Source organism: Helianthus annuus, chromosome 5, assembly GCF_002127325.2.
Source record: "Helianthus annuus cultivar XRQ/B chromosome 5, HanXRQr2.0-SUNRISE, whole genome shotgun sequence".
Lineage (NCBI taxonomy): Eukaryota > Viridiplantae > Streptophyta > Magnoliopsida > Asterales > Asteraceae > Helianthus > Helianthus annuus.
Window position 1 is genome coordinate 86330486 of NC_035437.2, and position 11154 is coordinate 86341639.

The window sequence follows — 11154 nt, forward strand, 5'->3', positions numbered from 1 at the left end:
GATCGGCTAGGAGCCTGATCGGTCAACAGCTTGTTTCGAGCGTTCGGTGCGACGATTTTTGATATTTCGATTTCGATTGAAGACGATACGAATACGATAGAGTTTCCTATTCAAATTACTTTTAATCCCAACCACTATATACAATCATCTATATCTTGCACTGTCTCTTCTCCACCAATTATCATAATTCGATTTCGATTGGGTTCGATTGAGTTTCGAGTTTCGGTTCGATTGATTGCCACACATAACATAAAGTAAACACGCACAGGTAACACATAAGGCACACACACATGTATATCAACACCAAAGTTTGCACAATTCGAGTTTCGAGTTCGATGATGATTCGATTAGCTTGATTATTGATTGATTGACTTTATCGCATTGTTACTTCCTATTATTCACAGTCGTTTAGCGTTTCACATCGATTTGAACGTTCGATTCATTCGATCGCTTTGGTTAACAACACTTACTCCACATAATACAACTAACGAAAATGCACACATAAATAGACTAACTATAGTCAAAGAAGTCAATCTTGACTTTGACTTTGACTTTGACATTCAGTAACACGGGGTGTTACAAAGAGAGTTATTTGAATTAAAACAATTTAAAAAATATTTAAATTAGTTATATAGAATATAATATCAACGTCTACCCTATAAGCAAATATTCCTATATGTATGAGAGGTCTCAAATTTGGATCAAATATGATCTGAAAATAATATTTTAGATAGTTATATCTTTTATAAAAAGTATTTCGATAAAAATAAAAATATATATAGATATTATTCAAACTTGGTCCAACCATTGAACCAACTCTGCCACTCACCAACACCTGATCGACTCATAACATAATGTTCCAACCCTACCAGGCTGATGTATTTCTTCTGCAAACTATGATTAAGACTACAAATAAGTCTTGCATTTAATGATTTTACATGTTCCATTTCAAACTTAAATTCAAAGTAAAACTCAAACTCTAGTGGATGTTGTTCTGGTCTAGGTTTTATGAAGACTCACCATTATTCTGTAAAATTAAGGAGAATTGGCTTGTAATAGTTTTAACAAGAGGTCATTGGCCATTAACAGTCCCATCTTTAAAAATCCCCCCTATCAGTCCCATCTTTCACCTATTTTTCCTACATTGGTCCCCCGTTAAAAAAAACTTAACGGAGTTATGTTTTTTTTTCCAAATTACAAACAGTTTTTTACGGCTTTTGATCAGAACGACGATACGAGTCCATTGATGTAAAACTTACCTCGAAACAATGCTCCAAACAATGAAAACGACGCTTCAATTCGGGTGTTTAAATTTCCAATTAACAAAAATCAAGTCATTTGAAACACCATTTCGAGGTAAGTTTTACGTCAAAGTACTTGTATCGTCGTTCTGATCAAAAGCCCTAAAAAATCTGTTTGTAATTTGGAAATAAACTTAACTCTGTTAATTTTTTTAACGGGGGACCGATGTAGGAAAAAAAGATGAAAGGTGAGACTGATGGGGGGATATTCAAAGGTGGGACTTTCAATGACCAATGACCTCTATTTGGTATTATTACAGGCCAATTCCCCTAAAATTAAAATTATGTAACGAATCAAATTTCATCTCATACACTTGACGAGAATTATTTTTTGAGTTTTTCATGACTCATACATATGAAAGTTGATATCCTATCGAGTTATTTCATATCTAACTCAGTGGAACTCAGCAATCGAGATGAACTCTTGTTTCTCTTATATGGAACGTTTTTTTTTTTTTTTTTTTTTTTTTTTTTGTTTGTTAAATGAGTCGGCTTATTGAGTGCTTGAGCTATAAACATGTCAAATTCAAGCTTAATTTTTTTAAACAACCCTATTCATTTGAATATAAATCAATATTGTTGGTTCTAGCCTGCAAGAGGTATTTATTATTAATATTTAGCATCAACAAGCAAAAACGTATATTTTCCTAAAAACATTAATAATTAACTATTACAACTTTTCTTCGAACAGAAAGACAATGCCAATCCACAACATGGCCTTCCATTTTTACTTATTGTTGAAACATAATCTACAATTAAGTTAATATTTCCCTATAATTATCTAGAGGTTAAGGAGATTAGCATAAGGAGACGTCAACATTATATTGTCTAACCATGGACTGCATAACTGTGTCCAAAAGGAGTCTTGGGTCCAATCCATGTTTATTTTGGGCAATTGCAGATCGTGTAATTTTTCTTCTGTTGGTAATCTTAAACCCGTAACTTTATTAGCACGATTGCTATTGTTGTTGTCGTTGTGGTCATAGTCACAATTGCTGCTAGTTGCATCACTAAGTACATCTGGCTCTTCTTTCACTTCTTCATCCAACATAAGAAATAGGTCATGATGTAACTCATCTTGGTTTTTGGATGGCATATAGGATGATTCAACCGACACTACATGTGGTGGCGGAGACTCTTGTTTCAATTTCTCGTCCACGAAAAGTAGAAAGTCTTGATGGAATTCGTTGTTGTCGGATGTCATGTGGCATGATTCCGCTAGTGGTGGCATGAGAGGTGCAACACCATCAGATTGTGTGTGGAACGACATGGTTTCTTCGGGAGATAAAGGAGGGGTGACTTTTAGCGTCTTGGTTTCTTCTTCCATTGCAGCCCTTTGCTCTAGCACCTTCATAGAAGTTGCCTTCCTATATATCTTACATAGTACTATTTCCTACATAAACAAACATTAAATTTTCGTTACAAAGAAATCATTCTAAACTTTCACCAAATATCTTACATAGTACTATTTCCTACATAAACAAACATTAAATCTTCGATACAAAGAAATCATTCTAAACTTTCACCAAATATTTAACAAAGAATACATATCTACTTTGTTAGTTGATTCAAATAATTCAATTTCGAATTTTGTTTTGTGGTCATTAAATATGTACTTTCATAGTTGATTCAAATAATTCAATTTCGAATTTTGTTTTGTGGTCATTAAAAGATAATTTTCAATGTAACCATAGAAGGTTAAAAAGGTGATGTGTCATTCTCTTTACTATTTCATATTTTTTATTAGAAAAAGTTGACATGATTTTTTTTATTTAAAATAATGTTTATAAATACCATATCAACATTTTTAAATATACAAAGTATGCCAGATGATCAACAAAATGACAGGTGACATTAGAAAAACATATTTTAACGATCCTAGGAGCCGATATTAGTAAATTATCTCGATTGAGACCAATTAGAAATTTTATTTGTATTTTATACACAAAAAATCCTTAAAATTACTTGTATATGAAAATGGTTAGAATTGAATCTTAGTTCGGGTATAATTAATACCTTGCCAAATGAATAATTATCTGGTAAACGATATTCATTCATGACCCAATCCGTTTTGTCCCCTCTTGGTGCCCTTCCTTTATAAAAGACTAAAGTCTTCTTGAGTCCGAGATGCTTCTTCGGGTCCGATAACCCATATATCTTACGATCTGACCCGGTTGCCTTCCAGAAACCATTTTCGGTGGTCCGGTTTGGTCTCCCACCACTCCCATGCTTTCTATCTCTTGGCACAAAAAAGTACCACTCCCTTTCACCAATCTTTGACAGTCCTAAAAGATCCAATTATCCAAAAAAATATATTATTATTTTTCATTATTGATAATCAAGCGTAATCGAAAAGAAGTTAAGATTACCAGGCAAAACCCATGGGTCATAAAGGTAAATGTTGATATATCCGATGATATCACAATGCGCATTCTTGCCAGAAACCATTTTCTTGAGGTAAAACTCGAGCAACTCTTCTTCGGTAGGATGAAAGCGGAAACCAGGCAATTGGAGCTCCAAGTAATTTGAATCCATGGTTGAGATTTTTGGGTTGTGGTTCAAAATGTCACTTGAAGCTTATATATAAGGAGGAAAGGGGGTAAAGGTTAAAGTTTGGCATGTGGGACATGATAAGTGAGTGAAGTCGTTGTAAGAGGGCAAAGACTTGAGCCAATGAGTCTTCTAATTAGAATTTGGTAGGGTCACGCGGTTTTCCATATTTTCCAGGCAAAGATTGTCCAATGTTGATGTTTTAATTCTACTATCAATATAAGTAAATTAATCAAAATATTATAGTTAGTTAGAATCGGTTAAGTTTAGTTTGGTTTTTTATTCTATATATTTTCTTTTCAAAAGGTTGATGTGTCTCTTGGCCTAGTCGCATGGGCACGAGCATCTGATATTTATTATCAACAAAATGGTCGATTCAAGTCCATAAAATGAACATCAACTGATTTGGTAAGTAGATTTACATGATGTGTTTGCTGGCTATTAAAAAAACATAATTTTTAAAATCGTACGATGAATAGTAAATAATATTTTTAAGTATTTATTTTAATTTTAATACTATTTAATTTATTATTTAATTTAATTTTTCTAATAATTTGTGTTCGTTAAATTTTAAGAAAATTCTAGCATGCAACTAAAGTAGATTTTTGTATAAATTTATTGTTGAAAACGCATCCCATGTAACTATTGTATCGAACCGAAAACCAAAGACACACTCATAACTTTTAAATCCTTATTCTTCTTTATTTACTGCAAGTTTTTCATGTGTTTATCATCTTTTTATAATTTTGTATGTAAATACCACTCAACTTTAGTTTAATTGCTAAACCTAAATTTTGATAACAACCCATTACCTATACATAGAACCTATGTACGTACACATCATGTGAGCACATTGATATCGATACCAGTATACATTTTTATGGTTTTCAGCTTCGATAAACTGAGACTGTATCGCTACAATACTGCAAACCGATACCATAACGAAATGAACATTGTTGTCCGAACAACATGGATATGTATGTTCATTTTTATGGTTTTAGATTGATCTAAAACATATGTTGATTCGTACCGGTAGTGTGACAAACAAAAATAATGTCAATCGATTAAGAAGCTTTGAATAGTGTTTTAATTTTTTAAGTAATTTTTTATTTTTTAATAATATTTGTTCATATTTTAATTTGATTTTTTTTTTCAAATAACGTGCTTATGTTAATTATTTTATAACTCTGCAACAATGTTAATTTTTTTTTCAACATTGCGATACAAAATTTATTGAAAATGTTTTTATGGCTTTTGCTTTTAAAAACCGACATTTTGTCGCTACTGTCCGGTACCGGTACTTGTATTTATTTTTATGATTTCTGGTTTTGATAACTTTTCATTTATGCAACTTTTTGTCTGGGATGATAAATGAATATCGACTCTATTACAATGACGATGGAACCAATTGATACCATTCGAACGACTTCAGTGCCAGTGCCAGTACAAACGTTAATTGTTATGGTTTTTGGTCGATAGAAAACAATGTGTTGATTTTTTTACCGAGTACATGTATCATATTACTACTGTAACGAACCAAATCGATACCTATCAAAACTCCACAGTAACGTACCGCTGCAATGCATGGAGAAATACCCTAACATATGTATTACTTCAATGTTAATATAAGATTATATAGGATTTATATCATGAGTCCGTTCAATTTTCTTTTGAACGTCATTTTGCTAGAGAGGAACTTTCCCAAGAAAGTAAGCTCGGTATGTAAATTGGCATCTATACATCTATACATTATAATAAATCAAAACGAATTTTGGCCACTTGGAAAGCACTTGCCATTAATTGTCACGTGACATTGTTATATTTCTTATTGTTTTGCTTTAGGAGGGAAAATACAAGACCTTCGTACCACTTATTTTCTCACAAATTTTAAAGAAATTAGACTTTTCTTTTTGTGCAAACCATTTCCTTTTGAATGTGATTGCAAACCGAAAATCATTTCCATATTTAAAATGTTTGCATGGCTTATAAATAAATAACAATTTGATGTTTAGCAAATGATTATTAATAAAAGTCAAATACAATCAATATCAAAGGTTGGTTTGTACTTAAGACCATGCGTAGTGGGGCGTTTTTTTAAAAAAAAAAATTCAAAAAAAAAAAAACGCCGGATCACGCCCCCAAACCATTACACCCCGGCGTTATTGGGCATTATTCGCGAAAAAAGCCCCCTTGGCGTGGTTTGAAAAACGCTGAAGGGGGGAAATGTTGACCAATCAGATTAGAGATTCCATTTGCTTGGTCAATAAGATTTTTAGGTGTTTTTTCTTTATTATATTTACTACAAAACACATTGCCCAATAATGCCCCATCCCCACTACACCCATTTTAGAAAACGCCCAACAATACCCCTTTGCTGACTAGACCGCCACATGGCGTAAAATGCCCTAGGATGGGGCATTATCTTCCCCTTCCACTACACATGGTCTAAAAGAATTGATTTTTGCTCATAGGCAAAGATGAAAAATGTTACAAATAAGAAGACAAACAAAGAAATATTTAGAGATTTATAGATTGCTTATATGTTTGTTACTTATATACTATTATACTATATATTATATAAAAGTAAAACATATCATATAAAACAACGTGTAATTTTTTTTATTTATTTGTTAATGAGAATCCACTTCGTGTTAAAGGGTAGGAGATGTTAAAATATGTTAATAATCGTAACTTGGGAACCAATTGTGAGTATAGTAACATCTACATTTATGTATAATTTATTAACTCAATAGATTTATAAGAAATATATTTGGGTCGTATTATTGGCACACTTAGCCCCCTTAAATCGACACCAGCAATACGGGTCGTATAGGCCTATACGACCTGTATTATCCCATTTCATTTTTCAAGGTCTGGCAAAGGCTGACAATGTCTTCCTATGCCTGCTTTATACGGCCTATACGACCCCTATACCCAAGTTGTCTTTTAGACCTGACAGATAAGGTTTACATGCAAACCCTATACGGGTCGTATAGGCCTATATGACCCGTATTAACTATGAGGTTAGCTTTCTGTCACTGTTGAGTGACAAAAAGTGATTGATGGAACATTACGTCAGTCCTATACAGATCATAGGGCTATACGACCCGTATTGGGTCAAAAAATTGCCTTCTTCTTTCTGCCTATATATTTGACGAAGCAGAAGAAGGAAATCAAATTTCTTCTTCTCCTTTTCTTGATCGATTCCATTATGTCTTGGTTCAACCTCAATTACTTTTTTGGCGAGTCGTCCAGTGACAACATGAGTACGTTTATTCCGGAAAGCAGTGTGGTACAATATTTATTAACTTGTTTTGTTTGTTTTGCTTATGAAATTCTTACCACGCCGTTGTTTTAGGAGGGGTCTGTTGTCCCAGATTCTTACAATGGGAAAGTAAATGATGATCACATGGATGAGCTCGTGTCCGGCTTTCATTCCCATCAAAAGGAATCGTTGTTGCCAGACCTGAACATAAGCATTTATTCACTTATTTGTATTTGGGAGTAAATTTACCGTTATGTTTACTTGTTGTTTTTTTTTTACTTTGTTGTGCCTCACAAACCGTTGTTGCCAGGCCTGAACGAGGTAAACATTTGTTTACATACTTTTAATTAGTTGTTAGATGTATCGCCATCTTTTAATCGTTGGTTTTTTTGTAGGTTGTTGTTCGTAGCGGTGATTACGGGTATGGGTTTCCGGATTATGAATACGGTTAAGGTGTTGCGTTCGGATAAGAAAACTATCGTAATAACTTTTTCTTTAGTGATGCGTCCTACGTACAACAAGACTTTGGTGAGTATTGTGGCAACTCGTACCTTTAACTTCGTATCATTTTCTTTCGCATTCCATTATACATTGTAATTATGTGTAATTGATAAAAGTGTTTGAATATATTTGGTTGATTATAAAAATCGAATGGGTATTAGTATAATTAAAATTAATACTATGTGTTTAATACCCAAACCAGCCGCACAATGCCTGAGCCGCACACCCCTTTTTCATCCCGCAGACCCTCAAATATTTGGAATGTAGTTGTCGCACACCTTGATTAATTGAGACTCTACACGCAGATCACACATATTTGTGCAGTACCTCGCATACCTAGATCGCACATGAGTGTGCGGTATATTCCCTGAGTATAAATACCCACCTGCTGCCAAAACCCTAGGGAATTTTTCCCCAATCATTGCGACGACAACCTTTTTTAGCAAACATTCCCCTCTCTTTTTGGAAACCCTAGCATTTATGGCACACCATCAACAACCTTTCCTTTGAATATTTCTAATTTCCTTCAAAGCTTTCTTCTTTACCTCGAAGACCTTGTCATACCCCGACCACGTAAAACAACAAAACGTGGCGGAAACATCGGGGAGTTTTGTAACAGAATCATTGTTTAACAACCATGGATTAAATAATTTCGTACTATTGAATTATTGAACTCATTGTTTTATTACAAATCAGATAAATATAACTATTATCTTTCAAGTTTTAAAATTGCTAAGGCACGATTCCATTCTAAGTATAGCATGCATCAGTAATCATCACATAAAAGCACCTGAAACATGTGTAAAAATAGGTACGTCATGTCACACCCCGATTTTCCACGTGTCTCACCGGTGGGCCCGGTGGGGGATTACCGTGACGATGTTGGCAACAATATAGTCAAACCACACAATTATATAATGCACAGCGGAAGCTTAAGATAAATATATAAACTTCAACCTCTGGTTGTAATATCAAATGTATTACAGAAGTTGAATATATCCACAGCGGATCAAAATAAATAAATATTGTTCATTCAGATACGGCATCGAGTTTGCGAGACTATACGTGATGTTTAGGCAGCTAATACCAGCCAATTTCGTCTAGTACCTGCACTTAATCTTTTTGGGGAAAATACGTCAGTTTACACTGGTAAATACATTCAACTGACACATTTGAAAATGTTTATTAAAATTGATTTGAATGCACAAGGCACAAACTCTTTTATAACTTGGGAAAATTATAATAAAATCTTGTGAACGTTTTACATGTTCTTTTATGCGTTCAGTAGCCCGGGTCGTGCCGGGTTAAAGATTTATAGACACACCACGTTTGCGTAAAACCGTAGTATAAAAACCAACGGCTACGTCTTTTAATTTAATGTCGACACTTTATACCGGGTGTACGCCTACACCGGTGTGACAACTCGTACTTTACCGTCTCGTACATTACGTGTAACCATTGAACTAGTGTGATTACGTGATTATATTGATTGATTGAATGTTACATGTTACGTGATTTATTGTGATTGCATGTGTTACTATTTGGGCCGATTAGTAAATCATTACAAAAACAACCCACTCGGTCAACATGGTGGACTCGAGACCCATGTGGGGTTTCGGCCCACACCTACTCTACGTATATATACACATACACATCTTAGGGTTTTAGTTTTACAATCTTTGCAACCACAAAGCAACACACACACACAAGCTCTCTCTCTCTCTCTCGGAACCGGAGATCGCACTCATCCTTCCAAGCTCTCGACTCCACCATTGTTACATATCGGTTAGTGTGTTTAGCATTGTTTTCTTTGACTATTTGATGTTATGATGCATATATGTGATTCTTATGTGCATGTAAATCGGATTTGTTTCTGGATTGATGTTAACCAAATGCTTGTTAACCGGTTATAGTTTCATAGGTATCGAATGGTATGGTAAATGTGAAACCGAATAGATGCTAACCCGGATATCATGTTCTGTTAGTTTAATTGTTATGAGATAGTTGATTATTAGATGCTTGTGTCCAGAAATTCGGATTGTTCATATGATTGATTGATGTTTATAAAACGGTTTCATGATTGTTAAATTGTTCATATATTTGGTGTTAGGGTTCATAAGGATTAGTATTGATTTTCCCTGTTTGATCTATAAAGTTCCCGGATAGAAACTGTTAGTGATTTGAATTTTGGAAACTGATAATTGATGGCATAAATGTGTATAACTGAATTGCATGAAATCAGGGAAAACTGTTACCAATTGCTTGTCACGGCTGGGATTGCGACTCGAAAACCATAGTCTCGACTCGAGACCACAAACAGCATTAGTCGAAACCGAGGTTGCGAGTCCCGTTGCGACTCGTAACCAGTCCATGACAAGTCGAGACCAAAGGTTGCGAGCCCCGTTGCGACTCGTAACCGGACCTAAACAACTCGAGACCAGCTCCGATTGCGACTCGAGAACATCACCGTTACGAGTCCCGTTGCGACTCGGGATCTCCTCGTTGCGACTCGAGACGGACCATACTGTTGTTGGACTTTTACTGTTTCAGGCCCAACTGTTTTGGGCCGGACACTTGGCCATTTGTTTAACTGTTGTTTTGGGCTGCTATTGGATACGTGTAAATTGCCATGATCAATACGTGTTAGTAACCTACGTGCTTTATACGAACCTGACTTGTATAATAACCATGATAGGGCGTGGTTGACCATTTACTAGCTTAACTATACTCTTTGTGTATCTGCCGAGCAAACCAAGGTGAGTTCACACAGCCAAGGCATGGGATTCCCGGGTTGGGAATTGGGTTGGATATGTTGGAAAAGGATTACTCGTACTTACGCATACTCTAGACTATAGACCATCGTCCTCAGGTTAGTCAGGACACGTTACGTAAAGCCTACGTAACCCAGTATGTTTGCCATTTGTCTCCCGGGTCGGGAGGACACGTTACGTAAAGCCTACGTAACCCAATACCATCTACTGGCTTCCGGGTCGGAAGGCCACGCTGCGTAAAGCCTACATAGCCCCCACGCGTACCATGTCCTCAGGGAAGGGCACGTCACGTAAAGCCTACGTGACCCTGTACGTTTTCCTGTTCTCGGTAAAGAAGAACACATGGTTGGAAGTAGTCTAGTAAGTACCGTTAATGAGAAGCCCTCATTAGCAAGGATAAACGTGGGAAGCCCCCACCAGTAATAAGAACACAAGGTTTGGGAAGCCCCCACCTTTAGTACACTCTAGTATGGGAAACCCCCACTAGTTAAACATGCACTCTATACTATGAACTTACTGTGAACTCGCTCAACTAGTTTGTTGATTATTTGCTGCATGCCTTGCAGGACCTTAGGTACATTATGGAGCTTGCACAGGGAGGAGCAGGTCGTTGTGGGATACGGATCATGAACTTTACCTGAACTTATAACTATTTTGAGATTACATACTATGCTTCCGCTATTTAAACGATGTTTGGTTTTGAAACATCAATCATGTCATGATGATTTACATTGATTACTTTTATTATTAAATGCTATGTTTGATA

At 35.4% G+C, this 11154-nt stretch overlaps 1 protein-coding gene across 1 annotated transcript; it reads right to left on the reverse strand.

Annotated features, from left to right (window-relative positions):
• Window positions 1-1916: 1916 nt before the first annotated feature.
• On the reverse strand, window positions 1917-3870 carry LOC110940476 (NAC domain-containing protein 22). The gene is made up of 3 exons (XM_022182018.2): window positions 3671-3870; window positions 3318-3586; window positions 1917-2694 (listed from the first exon to the last, which is right to left on the reverse strand). Exons 1-3 carry the CDS (start codon window positions 3834-3836, stop codon window positions 2083-2085), a joined length of 1047 nt encoding a protein of 348 aa, XP_022037710.1. The 5' UTR covers window positions 3837-3870; the 3' UTR covers window positions 1917-2082.
• Window positions 3871-11154: the final 7284 nt, after the last annotated feature.